General features: G+C 34.8%; 1 protein-coding gene across 3 annotated transcripts in view; it reads right to left on the reverse strand.

Moving 5' to 3' along the window:
* LOC412859 (hemicentin-2) overlaps window positions 1-22376 on the reverse strand; it is a 169194-nt gene that overhangs the window by 16649 nt on the left and 130169 nt on the right. For 2 of the 3 annotated variants that reach the window (XM_006560711.3, XM_396311.7), the window contains exons 10-11: window positions 4620-4868; window positions 2157-2437 (exon numbers count right to left, since the gene is read on the reverse strand). The exons of the other annotated variant lie outside the window; for it this stretch is intronic. In XM_006560711.3, coding sequence (XP_006560774.1) covers window positions 2157-2437; window positions 4620-4868 — 530 coding nt within the window. The remainder of the gene's footprint in view (window positions 1-2156; window positions 2438-4619; window positions 4869-22376) is intronic. 3 annotated transcript variants of the gene reach the window in all.

Genomic DNA, 22376 nt, shown 5'->3' on the forward strand with positions numbered 1-22376 from the left:
GAAAATAACCAAAACTTCCGATTTACGATATCAGCCAGCGCGAAATGTTCAACGAATGAGAGAGAGAAAAAGAGAGAGAGAGAGAGAATGAGCGAGCTCGAGAACGAGAGATAGACAGACAGATAAAGAGAGAGAAAATGGAAAAAAGGAGGACAGTAAATGCAAATGCATCGATACTTGTGAAAATTGCAAATTCGGAATTAATAATGGAACAGCCAATGGGGGTTGGAACGCGGGCTACGCCCGAAAAATAATCGAGAACCGCGGCTTGGTTACGTGATTCCGTGGAAAACAAAAAAGAAAAAAAAACACTACCCGTGGTAAACGAAAACATCCAGGGAGAAATATCGGGGATGTTTAATGAACAAAAGGCTGCGGCGGCCCCGGTTTTCGAAATCGGTATTAAAATTATTCAGACGTTTAATGGAACGCGACCAGTTGTCGTTGGGGAAGGGAAGTAAGTCGAGTTACGCGCGCATCGGGACTGGCCCTCTCGAATTATCGAAAGAAACTTCGACGTAATTAAACTCGCAGATAACCCAAGGCTTCGCTAAACCGGAAAAGTTAAAGTGGAAGACTGGCGCATATTAAAAGCGAGCCGATCCCTCCACTTCTTGGCTCGTGTCCCGGAGTCCTCCTCCTCCTCCCCCCTTCCTCTTCTTCGAAACTTCGAATATTTTAAAACAACCTTGTCGGTTTGGTTACGGGGAGAGGGGGGAGGAGAAGGAGGGCGAAAGGGGGAGGAATAGGGAGAGGGACAGAGGCGGAGAGATTGGCCGCGATAAAGAAGAGGAATCGCGTCGACGAGGGGAGGATCGATTGTATTGCTTCCTCCGAGCGAAAAAAAAAAGAGAGGGAGGGGGGAGAGGAGAGAGAGGATCTCCCTGTTGAATATTGTATCACGTTTCATCGATCGGCCGGTTCGGTAATTCGCTCGTTTCTCCTACAAACTTTCACCCTTCTATCCCTTCTTCCGTGGCCAGGGAAAGCGTTAATTGCTTCTCATTAATCAAACGGCTTCGACTAAATACACTCTATTAGATATCGGTGAAAAAAAAAACGGCAGAGGAGGAGAGAGGGGATCCTCGATTAAATTTACAGACCTTAATGAGTTTATGGGACTAATTGTCCCATCCCGCTTGAAGATGATTTATGTGGCCGCGGTGTCGATCGATTAGTTCCGATTCCGGGATATCCTGATCTCGTTTCTCATTTTTTTTTTCCCTTTTCCTGAGAGAATGCGAAATGGTGGAAAGTTTGGTGGTTGAAAGGAAGCGGAGAAAGGAGGCGATAAATCCGGATGATCTAGTGGATTCTCCTACTTTTGTTTCTGTTTGCTTATCTTCGAATTCCTTTTGGAACGTCAATCACGGAGACTCGTGAATTTGTTGATTCGGGGAAAGAGAAGGTAATTCTCTCTATCTCTGGTATTTATCTGTTTCTCTATTTTCAAAGAATTCGATGAAATTTCATTAATATCTGAATTTTCAATGAAATTCGATACGTCACGATTGTAAAGTTAATATTTGGGATTCGGGAAAGGGTTGGAAATATTCCATTTCCATTTCTATGAAATATTTAACTTTTCTTTCGGATTGATGATGTAAATATGACTCATCGAGAGCCGAAAATTAATTTTATGCGGAATAATTATTTCGATAGGCAGTTGCAATTTTGATATTTTTTTACCTTGATGAAACGAAATATTGTTATTCTTTTCTGAAAAATTTAAAAAAATTCAAAGGAAAAACTTTCGTTTATTTTATCAAACACGTTGCATAATTATATAAATGGCCTTATTTTGTCATGCTTTTTGTATATATGTAATTTCAAATTTTCTCACCCACGTAATATATTATACCGGTGATAAATTGCCTCGCTTTAACCGAACAAAGCTGTATCTGTAAAAAAGTTGGAGCAGAATTTCACGCGACAAAAATAAATGGGTTTGAATTGCGCGTGACTTGGTGCGTTTAAAAATTTCATGGTCGCTTCTATTTTTCTTTTTTATACGAAACCTTCTCTCCTTTTTTTATTCTGACCAATTTATATCTGGCTCGTGTATAATATATATTTGCAGTTCTGTCCCAAATTATTACGAAAAATGCATACAAATTTTTACTTTTAAAAAGAAAGAGATGATTGGAAAAACTCACGTTTTGCTTGTTTCGTTGATTGTAATCATCCATTGCCATCTGCTTGAAGTCAGCCATGGTGGGTGGATTGCTGTACGTATTCGATTGGGATATGTGATTTTGGGGATAATTTATAGTCGGCGTTGGCAGACAGTCGCTCAACAACGAGTCAGGTGGTAGATCAAGACCGTGTTGCACGATCGGCCTTTTCTCTGGCGAGATTGCCTCGTCCATGACACGATCCTTCTTTCTTCGTTGCGGAGGCGTCTTATATATTGGAGTGTACGTTAGAGGTCTTCTCTCTGCGAACAGATTCGAACGAAACCGTATAAAGTTGCGTGTTCGTTAAGCAGATTAGTCGATTAAATCTAGACAAGAGTTTAGTCCCCGTGCATGGTACAATACGTACAACAAGAACACCTGGAAAAATTGTTCCGCGTTGTTCCGAACTTTTCTTTTTTTTAACAGGGATAATATCGATATTCACTCATGAATTTATATGAATTTTAATATGAAAATTTCAGTATATAATATGAAGCTTCCTGTAATATACTATATTTGTTTAGAACGGAACTGATTAAAATTCGAAGTTTGGTTACTCGAATAATCGATTATCCGAATGTAGAATGAATATGAATGTCAGAATGAATAAATGAATCAGAACAGAGCAGTATCTACCCAAATAAATGTATCCTAATTATTAGTTCGAATAATTGATATTTTATTGTATTATTTATATTTATAAAATAATGTAGAACGTCTTTTATTTATGGAAATGAAATTTTATTATTATCCGAACTAGCGTTGATGATGATTATTATACAATTATATGACAATTATACGAATGTTTGTTGTGAATGAAAACAAAAGACATAATAGTAACGTATTGCGCGAAAAAATAAGCTAAATATATTTGATTGAATCCATTTTGTATATAACATAAAATTGGATTATTTGAACGAAAAATCGCAAGAAAAATATTTGGCAGATTTATATTAATGGAATTCTGTTATTATTTATATTTTGAAAGAATCGAAAAGTAAAATTTGATTCAATTTATCATTTACAAAACAGTTAAATCGTATAAAATGATTACAATTTCTAAAAATTCTTATCGAGAATAAATATGGTACTCTTAAATTTGCAAAAATATTACATACGTTTTTCAATAAAATCTAAATGATTTATTTACTTCCTCAAAGTAAATACATACTTTACTTACAGTAAATTAAAACTCATCCTACTAGTTATTCGCATCTTTTCAAAGTCTTTTTTGAAGATTACAAAAGAAACAAAACTAAAAATTACTATGTGATTCAGCTTCGAATTCAATCTGAAATAATGGACGTTCATTGAACCAAAGAAACTCAAACAATTCGAATAGATCAAAGAATTATTATTACGAGAGATCGAAGAATTAATCTGTAATTTGAAGTGAAATGATATTTTCAGAAATAACTCGTAGTCGACAAAGAAACGAATCTCCTATCGTTCATTTTTCTTTCGTTGTATCAAAGCTTCCGATGAAACTTAATGCGTTTGCGTTCGTCCGCTTTAATGCTGAGATAATAATGTAGAAGTTTGAAGAGCACACATTGATCACCATTCATTGTGGATAAAGGCATCGCGTTTCCGACCTATTAATGTGTATTGAAGCGTATCAATTTAACCTGACAATGCATTTCGAAATTCATTGGTACGCGGAAATATCTTTGATGGAAAAAAAGAACCCTTCGCAAAACCATTCGCCATTAACATTCCTGGGAATTTGAATGGAACGAGATGATGATATACCATCTCTATCGATTTTTCCCCCCATTCTTCATTGAAGAGCATTTTTCGAAAATTAAACTAATCTTTGATTAAAGTCCAAATGCAAAACAATTACGATTCTTGATTGAAGTTAAAAAAAATAATCTTCAGTTTAAATGAGATTATGGATATCCATGATGCTTGAACAATTTGATCTTTAAATATTTGAATTCAAATAATTTGAAGGATTCAACACTTTCTTTAATTCACATCTCTTAATAGATAAAATCTTTCCTAAATCTTCTTCCTATAGAGTATTCATACAAATTCGTGAGATATTTTTATAAGATCGATTCTGGAGCCGAAATAAGAACTAACTGATATACAAAATTGATCTCATTTAATGAATAATTTAGTTAGAATTTAAATTGAGATCCCTTTCTGTCTCACTCTATCACTATCTTGCATCATCTAAAACTTAAACTCTGCTTAATAATTTAATAAACAAGCAGTACTTTCTCTCTTATTTATCTTGCCTTTTAAAATCCATCCAAATCAAAAATCTACCAACGCTTCATCTCATTTTCAGATTATTTGCAATTCACTTAATTTCCATACTTGATTTCTGAAAATTACAAAAATAAATACCAAGCGTATATACTCGTCTTTTCGCGTGCACATAGATCATGACTCGGAGCCACGTTTCGAACAATCGGAAAGTCGTATACTCACCATACTCGTTGGGTATGATGTCTGGATCGATGTCATCGACCGCCTGCTTGGTCTGGGGGTGGACCGGAGTTGTTGCACCTGTATTAGGAGGGTCGCACACGATGGGAGCGTGCTTTGGACTTCCGGGGCGGCCGTTCGAGTGCTTCCGGTAGAGCGCCGCCAGGATTCCAGCTACGGCCAGGGCCAAAAAGGTCGCTGTTGCCGCGAGGCCCAACAGCAACGGGCTCAGCATTGACGCGTCCGTGTTCCCTGTCATGGAACCAATGGAAAACGCTCGATCAACCGGAACTTCCACTTCGTGCTACCTATCTGCTGTGTCTTCCTCTGCTTTCTACCTGTATCCCCGATTATTGCCGCAAGTATGTGTATTTTTACGCCACCATACAACTACACCACCCTCTACACCCATTGCTGAGTATTGTGCAGCATTTGATCACCGATTTTCGTTCGGCGACATTCGTTTAAATTTATAGTTCCGCAGGTATTGTCACCCTCTTTCACACGGGCTGAATGATCGCGGTTTGTTTCGCAATTCAATATTCTTTTTTGTGAATATTTAAAGTATTCGAGACGTACGAAAGCTATTCATTTGTGAAAAATTGAGTAAATATAGTTAGAATAGGAATAGAATAAGAGTAATATTTTTTGATATTGACTCAGTCAGTTAATTAGACAATATGGAAAATTATTTATATTATGTTCTTTTATTAATTTTCTTTGAGAAATTGTATTATTTATTATTTAAGATGAGATGCAAAGGTTTCTTGAATTTTAATATCTTTCCAAAGAAAAGAAAAGGATAATAAAGTAATTCAATTTTTATTTTTTTCTTTTTTAAGAATGGATACTATCTAATAGTAAATAATATCCTCAAATGTTGGAAAGCAATATAATATTAATATTAAAAAATGTTCCAAAAGTCAAAACGATCATTTGTCCAAATCAAGATATAAACTGTCTCCCCACTATCTCAATTTCCTTTCTATAATCGCACAAAAAAAGAAAAGAAAAACCCCAAGAAATATCGCAAGAATTAAAAGAAATCGTTCGGTAACTAGAAAAATTCTCAACCATTTTCATTTCGAGCATGGATCATCCTCAGTATCCGGATTTCGCCGGTCAAACGCGTGCATGGGGGTGCGCGTGTGCACGCACCCCTGCCAGGGGGTGAATCGTAAATCAGCCGTTAGGAGGCCGCAGTCGCTTCAGGCTTTAATCGGGCTAAAGCTAGTCGCGGCGATGTCGCGCGTTGTAAATTTTACCCCTTCCCTCCCCCGCGCGTAATCGTCGTGAATTATTAAGCTGGACGGTGCTTTCGTTTCGCGCCAAAAGGTACCAGCGGACCAGCGTCGATTTTTCCACGCCGATTTTTCCACGCGCCTTATCCCGGTTATCGTGCCTGCTAATTGGTGTTTGCGCGAAAATGTTTGCTCGACGAGTATTAATAAGGCTGTTTGGTTTCGTTGCGCGGCGTGTTTGCTCGTTGTCAAGCGAACGGATTATTCGTTAGCTATTAATTGGGATGCATTCGTGGTAATACAACGATAGTTGAAAAGAGCACGGTTGCTTTGATTCTACGGGAAGATAAATTTGTGTTATTTTTTTTTTGTTTTGTTTTGAAAATATGTATAAATCAAATTTTTAAATCGTACGAGCTTCGATTCCATAGAGGAAACGTTTCATGAATTTTTATTATTCTCGTCTTTAAAATAATATATAAGTTGAATGTTTAAATGTGCACGATTTTCACGTATAGTTTTCTTTCAGTTTCGATATGAATTGTAGATATGAATTGATTGATTGTTTGGAATGCAAATAGTTTAATATCTAAAGTTTCTCTCGTAGGTGTTGAGAATTCACATTGAATTCATGTTTATTAATGTTTAATATTTATAATTTATACGTGTAGAGATTTTATTCAAAGCAATTCATGCGTTTGGTAAGATTTTTATTTTCTTTGAATAGGAATTTTGTACTTGAAACTTAATAAATAAAACTGAAAACTTAATACATTTTAAATTGTCAATGAACAATTTAATGAAAAATTTTTATTATTGACAACTAATGATTACAATATAATAATGTATCTGATTGGAAGATATCGAATGTGTGAATAAATTTTTTAGTTTTATTGGATATTTTATTGACCAAGTAGATTTAGAATCATGTTCTTTCGTATTTCCATGGAAATTTCACTTTTTTTGTTTTTAGTGAGAATATGTTTAAAAACTTCATAAAACAAAATCGATGGATTCGATTTAAAATAAACATTGAGCCAAAAACTGCAGTAAATAAAAAGTCGCAATATAAGCGATAAAGAAAATTGCTAAAAAAAAATCAAAGTGAAAAGTTGAAATGATAAATTTTAATTTATCCTATTTGATATAAATGACATGGAATAAAATGTTTTGGACATAAATGTACGTTTTTTTTTTTTTGATAAAAATGGTTTCTGAAAAATTATTTGATGCGACATATAACAAACAAAAGAATCAAAGCAAATATTATGATATAACAACAAATCCATGAATTTTATACAGTAGCGAATTTTAATTTCGAAGAGAATTTGTAATTTATTATTGTAATTTTTAATTAATTAAAAATTAATTGGAACAATAATTACTCGTGCTTTACTTTCGTTTAAAAACTTTTTGCAGAAAATTCTTTGTAAATAATTAACATATATATATATATATATATATATATGTATGTAATATCATACAAAAGATATTTAAATAATTTATTATCCAATAAGAATGAAACTTACGCAATTGAATAATTAAAAATTATTTGCTTAAAATATAAATAAATTTCACATTATTAAATTTCTTTTTTTACCTAATTTTATAATTAAATTGCAAGCTGTAAAAAATAAATAAATATCCGCTCCCTTTTTAACAAATCTAATATATATAAGAAATAACAATAAAACACAAGAAGCGAGTCGATAAAAGAATCCAGACATCCTTTTAATAGCGAAAAATTTCATATTTCAAATTTTAATCGTGATCTTGGTGATCGGTCCATTGATCACAGGAAGTAATCAAAGCGATCGGTAAAATTTAATTCAGTCGTTGGGATTCGTGAGAGTTGTCCATATTCAACAGTGTCGACCGGTCCCTGAAATTTTTAAAAGAGCCGTAAATCCGGCGTAACTCTTACCAATCGTTCTATCGTGGACCCCGTTGAATTCCCGCACCGGACGAACGAGCAGGACGAACATTCGTGATACTCGTTAAACTTTGATTAGACTTTGATTGCCGGCAGAAAGCGGACCGATTTAAACTCCGCGAGCAGAAGTCGGTGTGTACAAAATAAAAAGAGACATCATGCCAGGAAAGGGGAGGAACGATAACGAAACGACATCCGGTGATCAAGCCACCTCTCGATGGAAAAAGAATTATAGACCTTAAAGCAAAAAGGAATCATTCATTTCTTGATCGTTTTTTTTTTTTGAGATATTATGTGCAATTTCAGTGATTGCAAGGTAATTTTATTTTTCTTTATTTTTCAAATTCTAATTTTAAATGCAACGTGCAAATACTTTTTGTAATCATTTTACACGAAAGGATATTCTATTATTTGATAAGTTTTATGAATGAAAAACCTGTCTTTCTGGATTTTATTATTACTTTACAATACGAATAATAAAATAATATTATTTTTTGATATCCATAAAAAATTTCGATATATTCCTCTACATTTTTGATTAATACAACTGCAGCGAGTCAAATGAATCGAATATTTTATTGTTCACTGTCGACATAAAATAATTGAAATTTGCTGCGAGTCTAAATTTAAAATAAATATTCTAAATTGAAAACATATAGATATATTTTTAATTATAGTTTTTCTTTCTAAAGTTAAATAATTTCGTAATTTTTTTTCTTTTTTTTTTTAATTTTCATATTAATTGGTATATAAAAATGGAACTACACCCTTCCCTTGCTTCTGTGGTCCTCGATTCAGTTTGAAAAAAAGTCTGCGGCTGTCTTTCCACGGTTACATAGTATACAGACGTGTTTACACCAGAATATGTCGTCATCGTCGGGTGTAATTAAACTTTTTCCGTCGCGAAATTGGTTGCTCGCCACTCCCATCCCGCTGTCTCTTCAACTCGACGGCAGATTAATCGATTGCCGTGGAAAATGGCAATGGTGAAATTGCTCAGACGTAGATACGCGCGAAGAAGAATATGTCGTAATACGTCGATTCCAAATGGATCTTGAGTAAACGAACCGTAAATCCATCTGGCTTCCGTAATTGGAAGCTGGATACACTGTGATTTGTATTGATGAATCAGAGATGTAATTAGAGAGATGGTTGCCATGTGATGTAAATTGTGAAAATTGTTTAAATATAGAGGGATGGTGATAATACAAGGGGCATGTTTTAGTTTTTAATTTTAAAAATAGTCGAGCAGAAAATGAGAAGAATAATTTTTAAAAAATTCACGCGCGAAACATTAAAAAATTATGAATCATAAAAGATTTTATAATCTGCTTATTATATTGCTTTTAATAATTGAAGATAAGAAAAAAATGATATAAGCGTGAAAATTAAATTAAAAAATTGTATAATTAAAAATCTATAAAAAGATACGTTTCTACACATTTTTCCTTATTTTATTTTATACCTAATGAATTTATTTTATTCGATAATTATGATGAAATCCCAAGAAGGAAAATGCAGGAAATACAATTATAATGAAATATAAGATTGAAATACGTGCAAGAATTGAAGAACATTTTATGTTGTAACACTTCAGGGGGATGAAACGAATTTTTAATAGCATCACTTTCAACAATCCTCTCTCTGTGCAATTCTTTTTTATTGTCGGTTTCCCGCAACGACTCATGATTCGTTTGGTCCATTGTTATTCATCATTCGTTTGATCCTGACTTTTAATACGCGTTGAACAATTTTCACAAAGCGAATGTGTTTCTTTAATTCCGAATTTACTGAAAATACACGCGTATTGTCTGCTGTTTGTACGCAAAATTTATTTGCATAGTTTATACAAAGATATTTGCAACTTTTCGTTGCAATGTAAATTATTATAACACGAGTCACGTAGTTTTATTCACTATTCAAACTCTTCAATTTGCTATTCCTTTTCATCAGAAAAAATTATATTTGTTTGTTTGAATTAAATTTAATTGAAGAAAGAAAGAATGTAGATAGTTGAAGATTTAAAACAAGAAAGTGAGATTAAATATTCTTTGTATAATACGTAATATTTAAAAAATGAACACTTTAAATCATACAATCTACAAATATTGAATTTAAGTAAAATAGTAGTATTTTCAATTTTACTAATATTAATAAAATATTATTCGTATTATAAAAATCCATTATTTCAATCATATCCTTTTACTCAATTTGCAAAAACATCAAAGACATTAACCCCCTCACCCTCGTTTCAACTTGAGAGAGAACGAAACATCAGTTGTTCAAAGCAAATCATAATACACCATGCAAGAAATTTCGCAAGAAATCACCCATCCAAAATCACAGCGACAATCCCCTGTTCCCCATCCGCACCAACTGTCTAAATGAGCTTCAAAGTTTAACCGTAGAATAGGAGTCGTAAGACTGGCGTCTCAACTATTCCCATTGGTGGGCCAAACATGGCTTAAATACGTTTCCTGGACTGTTTGCGTTCAGACTCGTGAGCCCTGGCAACCCACCGTCCCATTACTAATTGTGGCAGAAACAAGGGCAAATAATGAAGCAACGACTGTGAATGGGGTACCCACCACCACGTCAACTGTTGCCAAATATTGATATACCTGCTGCTAGTAGCAGTTGCAGTATCTAAGTACTGCTGAAACTTACCACCACAACCCGGTGTAATCGGCGACAATGGTAACAACGCGAGTTAATGCCAGACTGCCTTTTATAGGGAAGGGAAATAAACATGCACGAAATTCTTAGGACAGGCGGATAGTATACATCCAGGGGCAATGGCGGCCGCGTTGCGTGACGCTCCACGTTTCCATCCGCCTTTCCGCGTCGCCTGCTCTGAATATTTAGCAAAGCAACTTTCAAGGGTATTCCTTAATAATGGATCAAGTACCTTTTCACGTGCAGCCGGGAGGAAAACCAACTGGAGATTGGTGAATTAATATTTCGTTTTGTGCATCGCGATGTTCGACGATTTACTAGGATTTTATCTGCTCTTTTTTCTTGTACGTCGATGTGGAGTTATAAATAGAAAGTTGAGAATTGTCGATATACCGGTATTATTCTGCTACATTATGATATGCAGTGAATGCATTTTAAAATTTTGCTTCGTAATTAAAACTGTGTAACTGTGGAAATATAAGCAAAATTTCGTTTAATAACAATACGGGTGTTTAATTCAAAATAATTATATAATATAAAGGTAAAAAAATATCACGATTACATAAGATTTATTTATGCAATATCCTCGTAAAGTAATTAGATAAAATAAAATTCTTAAAAACTCGATGATTTGTTACCATTTTTAATTAAAATTGTTACGAAGAGGAAATTAATCATCTCTAATTAATTTTATAGAGTCAACAATTCTTTTTGTGCATCTTTTCATTAGCAAATTACGTAATTCGCTAGAAATTTAAATTCATATTAAAGATTCAGATCTTTCGCTTTATCTCTCAATTATCTTATAATTACATTGTTGTATTATATCTAGAATAATATTATCCAACTATGCGTAAAACCATTGATCTTCATTTCAAATATTAATTAAATCTGTCATCGACTCAACAATGTCAGCTTGTCATTTCTATATTCTGTCTGTCTACATTTCTATTACCTTTCTCTCTCTCTCTCTCTCTCTCTCTCTCTCTCTCTCTCTCTCTTTCTCTGTCTTTGTCTACCTTTCATAATATAGTCGCCTATTCGAAACTCTCCCTCGGGTTTCTCTGTAATAATTCCGCTAACTGACACTTGTTATCATCCGAAGCGAAAGATCTCATTGCACGAATCTACGTACTTTATACATTTTTTTCTGAATAGTATTCTGGTGTGGCTCGTTGGGGTTGGCAATTTTAAACGAACATGCTCGCAAAGTGCTTTACGATCCCACAGCATTTATTTCGGGATAACTGTCCCGAAGCTGAAAAAAAGGGGAAGATTATGGATACACATTTCCAACAACTGCCACCTCTGGCAATTCGTGTTTCAGCTTTCCATGTGTGTTCCATGACAAATAAAAATGGTGTTTTATATAAAAACAATTTTTCTATTAATCTTATTTCTTTATTATTTCTTTTATTAACCGATTTCTAATTTTGAAATATGTATATATGTATATATTTAGAAGGAAACGAAGAGTTTGTAATAATTAATCATTTTCAAGAAAAAAGATTAATGACAAAAATCCTTTTAATACTTCTGATAATCTTTTAAAAATATTTTCTCAATATCTTTAACAATAAAATATATTTTTTATATATTTTTACATAAATATATTACACAAATATTTCATCTGCATTCAAAATTGGCTAATTTTTAAAATTATGCTTCGTCTTTCATTATTCCCCGATATTTCTCAAAACAAGTGTTTCAAGGAATACTTGAAGTACTCTCGAATATATACAACAGGCAAAAAGCCAATAAAGTTGCGCCAATAAACCCGTCTAGAAGAAGATAAATCTCTCTCTCTCTCTTTCTCTTTCTTTCTTCTTTTTCTTTTCCAGCATTTAAAATATTAAATAAAGAGCAACAGTAAATAAGATCGGAGACGAGTAAGAATGTCAAGAGAACAGCTCTTCGTTTCTCTACAAGTATAGCTTGTTCAGAATGGAATTTGAATGTACTTAAGACACTTACATCGTCGTAAATTCGTGTTGACCATGCACTTTGTCCCGCCTGCATAAACAATGCAGACACGTCACGGCTAAAGAGCGAAACGCGTGGACAACCAACTCTTCGTAGTTAAGACCCAGGTACATCCACTTGAAATCATTATGCGACCCTTTCTCTGATGTGACAGGTGTCAGCCGTCACCTAAGCTATCTGTCAACACTCGTCCAGAATTTCTCTCGCGAATGCTTTCGAGGTGCCACGCATTCCAACAATCAAAAAACACGAATGCATAACTATAATATATTACAAAATCCATTTTTAATAAATATAATTATTTTATATTTCAATCAAAAAGAAGATATAGTTACAAAAAATATCTATATTTTTTAATGATTTATCATACAAATATAGATATCTTTTATCATGCTATTATTCACTTTACTCTTCATAATCTTATCTTTAATAATTTATGTGAAAAGTATTAAATACAAATGGTCTGCAAAACTTACGAGTCAACGTAATTCTCACTAATGAAATTTCCAAACTCTAACCATAATTTCGTTGCGCATCGATTCAAACTTCTATTCCTTTCCTCGTTCCACGTTCTCTCTTCACATAGATAAATATAAGAGGGGGAAACAACGAGATGTCTCTTCAATGGTGGATGGGAACTCGAAAGAAAGTTTCGAGTTAGTAGGCGGAAGTTTTCTGCGTACTAAGCTGGCCGGAAGTGGGGGAACCAAGCCTACCTTCGAGGCAGCAAAGACAATTCATCCTAAATCGAAGCAATCTCGCGGAAACCCGAAACCAATTCCGAAAGAATTGCATTCTAAAACCATCCACGTGCTAGCTCCGAGCCAAACAACTGCGCGCATACGATCGAGATGTCGATTCCATTGAATGCCAAAACTTGTCGAAGAGTTCGTGGCCAAAGTTGATATCTTGCTAAGTCAAGAACCGAGGAAGGCCAACCCCAAAGGTTTCCATTCCTTTCTTATTTTTTTTTTTTTTTTCCTCTTCCCCTTTTCCAATCTTTTAACGTCAATGCTCCTAATTCCGTGAACGTTTTCTTGTTGATGCGTTGGACCTTTTTCTTCATTGATCTTCATCTCGCTAAATGTTCCAGACAGAGTACATTAATCGATGAAAAACTTAAGATATCTGGATTTCTTTCAACAAATCGTTTTTTATCAATTTTTTACAATGTAACTTTGCTTGAGAATTTTTTTGTTATTGACAGACTATGAATCATGTGTACTTATATATTTTCAGAGATTTTGAATTAATCGATATTAACTTTAAACTTTTGTCAAACGTGTTATATTACAAATAAAACTTTTCTTCTTTCTTTTCTTTTTCTTCTTGTTTTTATCAAAATTTTTATATTTATTCAGTCTTAATTATCCATTGGATCAAAGATTTAAATGATAATTGTTCACAATAAAAAAATATATCTCAATACTGCATTTTAAGGCTATATTATTATTTCATAATCGAATCTTTACAGAGTTATATTTTCTGTTTTCGTTAAAGCCCGTATATCTCTGTGTTTCTATATCTTTTGTTCGTGTTCATAACCGACCTTTCTATCCACATTTCCACGATATTGTCATTTTCGCGTGCGCGTCGAGGGTGGAGTTTTCATTTATGAATTGAATTTTCGTGGTTGTGGAAAGCTCTTTCTCAAAACCTTTTCCAACGACGATGTGAAAGTACTTTCGAAATTTTCTGAAGCTTGGATGATCGTGCGGCAAAATCTATTTCTGTATGGTGCCCTAAGGGTCTCCGCTGACTGACTATGGTATTCAACTTCAGCTTCGAACTATTATTTATATTCAATGAAAAAGTTAGCAAATGCAGAATAGATTTGGATGCAAATACGAGTTATAACGCAAACGCGTTAAATTTATCATCTCTTAAATTTTAATGGAGCATCAATAGCATTGTTTTTATCAAATTATTCAAATTATTGTTTGAAATAAATTCTAAATATTCTCATTTCAAAACTGTTCACTTTTCATTGGTACAATTATACCAAATTCATTGAGATAGAGAAAGAGAGAACGTATATACACGATTATTCGCATGCATCAAATTTTTCAAAACCATCACTGTAACTATTATATCATCGATTACCACTGAAAACAACTTCAAAATCCTATCTGTCTAATCACTATCTAAAACAGATATAAAATTATCTACAATTCTCATTCGTTCCAATAAAATTTAAGTAAATTACTCGAACAACAGAAAAAAGAAAATACGCACACTTGAAAATGAAACTCTATTCTGCAAATTCCTCCCTCGATAAGATACGGAAAGGAAGAAGAGTGTCTGAAAAAAAAAGAAAGAAAAAGGTCAGGGGAAGAATAACTATTTATCATTCTTCTTTCTGTTCTCCTCATCTCCGATATCTTATCCGCTCCTTTTCTCCGATGCCACGCTCCTTCCCACCATCTTTCTCCCCTCTCCCCTCCCCCGACCAAGGTGCACGTTGCGTGGTTAAAAGAAGAACACGACCTTATTTCTTATTCCACGATCCACGGCGACGAGGTCGGTTCTTGGTTAACAAAGAGGAGCCAGAGGACACGTTACCCCGTCAGGAATAAGTAAAGCCTGTCCCACGCTTAATTTTCCTAATGGATTAGCTGGAGCTAGTTCAACAGCGGAATGGGAAAGAGGTGGGAGCGATTCTGTTCGCGCTTTCCATTCTCCGCGCTCATTTTCTTGGGCGCCGTCGCGCCATCATCCCCTACGAACGGCTTGCCTCACCAGTTTTTCTTCCGTCTTTCCTCCAACCCGAGAAGGAACGACGACTGCTTTCCTTTCCTCCGATACCTGAAGAACCGCACGTCTATACGCGCCGACGTTGTCATTGTTCACCAAGGGAGATGTGCTCTTTCTTGGCCACGTTTTTCAAACGGCGTCTCGCCTGTTACCTTGAATCGAGATCACGTCCCGGCTCCCATTTGTTTTCCCACCTTGGGAATTACCCTCGCTGCCTTTCGCTTCGTAAGACCGAGCACCGAGGATTTCAACCCCCGTTGAATGGGATTGTAATGCGAGATTCGATGCCCAGGTATCGGATATCCGCCCTTTTCTCGAAAAAAAGATTGAAAGAAATTCGCTTGGAGGGAGGGTACTAAGTAGATCGCGTTCCGAGAGATTTTCGCTTGATTAACTGCGCATCGTCACGTGCATATTGTGAGGGTACCCATTCTATGAATAGAATTTTTGATAAGGGAACGATGACGTATCTGAAAAATCTTTTAGACATCGCTTGTGAGAAAAATAAATTGTGAAAAGTGAAAATTGATAAAGGAAATAAAATAGGGAAAGATTCAATCGAATCTTAATATCTTGATCTAAATATAATCATTTGAGATCATCATCAAAGCTGTTGATAATTAATTTATTTACAATATATCTCATTTAATAAAATCCATTCTATCTAATTTATCATTCCATTGAAAATTTCATCTTCCCACACGATTTGCCCTCAAATTGATCCGAACAATGAACATTCCACCACTGTCCACGCCACGCATCCCCTGAAAGATACTCCTCTGTCATAAAATCGGGCACAATGTCTCGCTAACAATTCACACAACTTGGCCAACCGTACACCGATCCCTCGAATAAACCCTTCGGCAAAAATACTCGCACAGAATGGAATCGCTGAATGCGCGGCCGAGGCGGCACAAAGAGCCGTGTGCGACGACTTTCTTGACGAGCTGGCCTCAATGCCGTTCCATCAAACGGGGGACAAAGCAAAGAAGCCGCAAATTGGCTGCGACGGTCCACGGTCGTTGTGTCGTTCGGACAAATCAGCGTTGCGGACGTCAAATCAATATTTGCACCTTCTCGCCACCCTCGCGCACGGGAAGGCAAAGTCGGGGCCAAAGTGTTGGAATTGCGGTGGAACGAGGCAAGGATGGGCGCCACCAAGGGCGAGAACGAGAAGTGGATCGCGCGATGGTCGCTCTACCGTAGAACCATCTCTGGTTTAGAGTAGAACCAGAAGATCACGGACAAACTGAATTAACTCGGTATTAACCCGTGACCATACGGTCTGGCAACGACTTTCCGCTCCCACGGGCTGTCTGGGCAAAGTCGATTATAATCGAGACGCTTCCGCTTTCCCGGAAGGAAGACCCGTTCGAGCTATTTTGCTAGTGTACAAATAGGTTGGACCAGTGACGTCTTCACTCGTGGTGATCCCCGTGGGAGCCGTGCGCGAGACCGCGCGATGAATTCCGCGTTTGCCTCGGCCAACTTCTCTGGGAAATGGATTCACGGTAAATTTGATCGTTGGGGAAATATGACGGCGTAATGGAAGCGTGGCGAGGTGGAACATATACAATTGAATGTATAGGGGACTCGATAAGTTTCAATTCTGCCAATTCTCTTGGAACGATCGGCTTTGATAATTTCTATGGGACCGAATCCGGGGAGAGGGGGTGGATGTTTTCCTTGTGTCGAGTGGTCTGAGAAACATTTACCGTTATCGATTCGAAGGAGATGAGATGTTCCGGTTGATTCGAGCAAGCTTGATTATGTTTGATGTCTTTGGGATCGGTGCCCGTGTTGGATGATTACTAACTATCTATAACGTGCAAGGGTTATAGCTATATTCAGACTGCGTATCGCATGAAATTATATATTGCTATAATTGAATTATATTATACTTTTTACTTAACTATCCATCAAATTAAAATTAGAAAAGAAATTTTCTTACACGAATTATAATGAGTGATTCGATTCTAAAATTCTAAAGAACAAATATATCTATTTGTCTACTTCTTTCTGAAATAATTGATCGTATTAATACAAATATTTATATAAATAAATGTAAATAATATAATGCAATATCATTTCGAATATTTTCAAAAAAAGGAATCCATCAAAGCATATTCGAATATCGCCAAATCATTATTCTACCCATATCACCCCTATCACCGTCCCGATCGCATCAATCGCTTCATCACCCCGTTTCCATGACGAGGTAACTACAACCACCTCCCCCGCCTCGATACTCGCCCACTCACTTGCCACGATCACTTTCTCGTCAGATCCACAACACGGGCGGAAAGCCTCCCCAGCTATCTGAAACTAATTCGACAAACGATCGTGACCGAAACGGATGCGGCGTATCGACCGATACCAAGAGGCTGCTACGTGGATTCCGGTATTCATCATAGAGTTGCGGGCTTCGCAGAAGGCATCGTTCGCGGAAGAGAGGTGAGAGGTCCGGTTGTAATGTGGCCTGCACACGGATACCGGAAGTGATATAGGTGTTCGTTGATCGAGTGTAATCTGTTTTGTTAATTGCAAGGTCGGGAACGGCCCGATACCTGCGGTCACGTTCCACACTGTTCAGCGCGTACCAACGTTTGCACGACCCTGCTCCTCCTTGCTTGCGCCAACAACGAGCCAGACCGCATTCAGTCGCCCCTTATGATGCTTATGGCGACCGGCCACTTGGCCATGGGACGAGTTTGAGCCTCGGTTAACCGACTAATCGCAATAACGATTGCGCACGCTCCGACTATTTGCGCAATTGCAATCATATCCGGCCTCGTTGTGTCGTCTATCGACGGTATAATAGGGCGCGTGGGCCACGTGCACTCGCTAATGGACCGTCAAAAGCCGGGCTTCGCCGTTTTTCCGGCTGCCGACAGTCATTTTTCAAAAGCCACCCTCCGGCAAAATCGGGCCCAGTCATTGGCCGTCGCGACAGCGGCTGTTACCATTGCGATTCTGCCGTTTTTCCTCTCTCTCTCTCTCTTTTTTTTTTGTTTTGCTTCCTCTTTCTTTGTCTATCTCTCTGTCTCTCTCTTGTTTTCCCGTCCCTCTGTCCCTCTATCACGAGTCAGTTTCGGCAAACCGCGTGAAAAACGACTACGCACGATTTATGAGGAGCTTTGTGCGCCGTTTTGTTCCCCGAGACCTTTGGGCAACTTCGATGAACGATCTGCGGCTTTGTTCGACTCTTGGCCAATTACGGTTGAAAAATATCGGATGGCTGAGTCTCTGTGATTCGTTGCCAGGCAATGGGGATATTAAATTTCTGGGTTATTTGACGTTCAAATCTCTGGATCTTCGTGTTTCTTGACACGATAATTTAGTAATTACATAATGATGGAATTGACGATGAATTGTACAAATTTTCTTTAGTACTTTAGAATATTTCGTTCAAAGAGGACTGCCAGATACCTTGTTATTCGTAAAATTCCTTTATAGAAGTTTATTTGTTTTATTATTAATTTATTAGCATTGGATAAAATTGTAATTTTTGATGTATAAGATCTTGTTAATGATATTGGTTCGAATATACATCTTTGGAAAACAATTTAATACATAAAACAATTGGAAAAATTTCTTCTTTCTTAAAATATAGATTACATTTTCGAAAATGTAATCCATTCAAATTCAAAACATTCCAATTATAAAAAAATTTGATAAAATAAAAAGAAATATTAATTAATTGTATGAATGTAAAGAAAAAATACTAGTAGAATTGACTTATTTAATTTGTATAATTTATAAAGAATATAAAATTATTTAATTATCGAGTGATGTCAAGTGCTCTCTCGTTTTATAAATATAAAATTAATTAGCTGCTTACAAGGCAAAAAGTCCATCTTCAAGCGTAAAGCACGTTAAAAGACGCGTTCATTCTTCATTTAAGAAACTTCAAGTACTTCGGAGTTAATAATGAAATGTTACAAAGAGTTTGTCAAAGTTGTGTCTTGTAAAGAATTTATAAAGGAGAAAATTTGAACTATCTAAAAGAAAATCTAAAATAACGAATATTATCGATTCTGATACTTTGTAAATAAGGTTATAATAAATATCAAGTTTAGTTTTAGAGACATTAATATTACGGGTTTAAAAAATGAGCGATATATTCAATTTAGCTATGATTAAATTGAAAAATTTTTAATATCATGCCAGTCGTTTTTCAAATCCTATCAACATCGATGCTCATAAATTATACCGAGATCCATAAATGCTTGATAGTATTCAGAGCGAATCAGGAACGACAATTATGATTAAAGTTTCAGAAATCTGAGATTTGAGAGATGCCAATGATTAATGCTGATCATATTTCACGGATTCATATTCAATTTATTTATGTTGAATAATAATCGTGATAGGTTTTTATCATTGACTGTTTTACATATTTATAATTATTCTTTATATGATAAAATCTTGATAAATTTTTGATTAACTTTGTCATAAAATATTCAACGTAGAGATAATCAGTTAAAAAATTAAAATGTGTTGAAATATTTCTTTTTAAATTCTAAACTTTTAATCTAAAATTTCTATTTCTATGGCAAACAATTATTTAACAATTATTGTATTATTTCTTAATTATTCGTTATGCTAGTTTTCATTTATAAACTAGCATGTAATTGTGTAATGTAATTTCTTCTTTTAATTTCAGTTTTTGAGAAAATCTAATTTAAAGTATTCAATGAAGAATTAATTAGGTACACGTATTCAACGAATTTTCAAATTGAATTTTCTCAGAAACGAGAAAATTCGAATTTTCGAATGGAAAAGTTTAGTTCTATACATTTAGAATACTCTTTTGTTAATCATTATTTAATCGAAAATTAGTCAAATAGATGAAACGTATAATAGTTTTCACTAATAAAAAATTCTTGAACAAATTTTGAATTTTAAAATTGTATAAAACAGAAATAAATTTAAGAAATTTCGAAATTTCTTTGTATTTAAATATTTTAAATAAATCTAACATTAAAATACTTTTCACATTCTTACCAAATATTTGATATGATTTATCTTCGAAATAAAAATATTAATGAATACTGTGATGTATACAAATATATATTTTTCATAAGAACAAAGAATGATTATATCATTTGATATTGTTTCCATAATAAATTTGGATTTCAAGAGTTATATTTAAATTCGATATTCGATACGAAGAAGAGCCGGATACGTTTTCCAATTAATACTTTCCAATCTAAAGCTCACTTCGATCATTTTCCTCGTCGTTAATCATATCGTGCCACGATTCGAGAATAGCCTCGTGATCGAGACTTAAGATTTATCGGATGTCCCGTTTTCTTTTAACTTGTCGTTTTGTCAACGCCCAAGGAGTTCCACGAAAGAAACGTTCCAGTTTCTTTTGCTTCCGCCCTTATCTTACAGATAATGTAAAAATAATCATCGTCGGTAACGAGAAAACTTCTCAACGCTTTGCTTGAACTCGATAATGTAAATATATCCTCCTTCTCTATCTTTCTTTATCGTAGTCGTATCACAAAATACTCTGTCTGGATAATTGGAACAAGTGAGAAGTTGATCCATTAATTTTGCATGCAAAATTCTTGGATGAATAATTCAACGAAACATTCGAATTTGGCTATTATTATTATTAATTTAATTATTATTAATTTTTTACGTTATTTATATCGTAAATCATTGATTGAAATTATCTCTACCACCAGAAAAAAATAAATGATCAGAAGAATTTACTGTGATCTTTTACACACTTATAATTATTTCCACAAATGTCATCGGGCTACTCTGTATATCATCACTATCAAAATAACGATCGAACAACCAGTAATTGCATTCTTGATCACTTGAGAAACAAATCTCGTTTAATTGTTTCTGCTTCGAATGATTGTGTGATTGCCAGTTGTTGTGATTAATATTCGAAACGCAAGTACAACTAAAGTCGCTGTACGATCGATCGATAAGTGCAAGATTTAAATCGAAAACCAGTTAGTTATTTCGCAGTACACATAGGGGAGCATGGATATTTATTACCAACATTCAATATTTATTGCCATTCTAATTGGATACTTTATATTATAAATTACTATTTGATATCAAGATTATAGTATTGTACAAAATTGTTTAATAAAATGCTGTTGTTTCATTGTTTTTATAGATTTCGTAAACACGATATATATATATAAAAAATTTCTCAAATTAAATCGATTAAATAAAGACACAACGTGAAATAATCAATATAATCTTCAATACACCATTAATAAGAAAGTTATAATCAATAATTTTTCAGAAACAAACACTTCTATCGCATAATTTATCTTAAAATTCGATTAAACTCTATTAAAATTAGGAAAACTTTAAACCGCTATAACTCCGAAGATAATGACTTTTAATCAACGAAACAAAGATCATTGGAAACGCGGAATCTTCCCCTTTAAAACGCTTTTTGATTTATCTCGATACGACTTCCGGTTCCAGAGATATCGTCGTGTAAAGAAAAAGTTAATTTTTAACTATTTATTATTTCCGTCCTTGTCGCTTACTCGGACCTCTCGCTCGCACCTCGTCTCACTGCCCTACCCTAAACTCCAGACAAGCGACAGACGCGATTCCTGGAAAAATGCTTAGTACACACTTCCAGGAAAAAATATAGGTCACTGGGCCACGATCCCATTCATAATCTTTGAGGCCTTGTATCTCGGCAACCGATTGAAATATCGGGATAAAACAAAAAGGGACTTCAATGGTACAGTTTTCTCTACTTCTTGTATTAATTTTGACGATAAAATTCTTCATTCTTCGTCACGATTTTTACATTAAAAATCGAAAACATGATCTCAATGACCTAATACCCTGTTATAATTTCATGTTTTACGTTTATATGCTTATGTATATTATGAATATGCTTGTGATCTTTTCCTCGAATATTAATTTTTTTGAAATAAACGATATCAGTTTACGCAGACAAGCATGAAAAAATTATCGTGATAAAAATTTATCTCCGAATATCTTTGAATTTATTATATTTATAAATTCGAAACAAGTTGTCCCACAAATCTCTATGATGCGTGTAAATGTAACACACACAGCACAGAGCGTGAAATACACGAAGGAAATAGCTGTTTAACACGAAGAATCGTTTCTAATTATAATAGCAATTTGATATATGTCAAATGGTTCCGG

Source organism: Apis mellifera, linkage group LG5 (genome assembly GCF_003254395.2).
Source record: "Apis mellifera strain DH4 linkage group LG5, Amel_HAv3.1, whole genome shotgun sequence".
NCBI classification, from domain to species: Eukaryota; Metazoa; Arthropoda; class Insecta; order Hymenoptera; family Apidae; genus Apis; species Apis mellifera.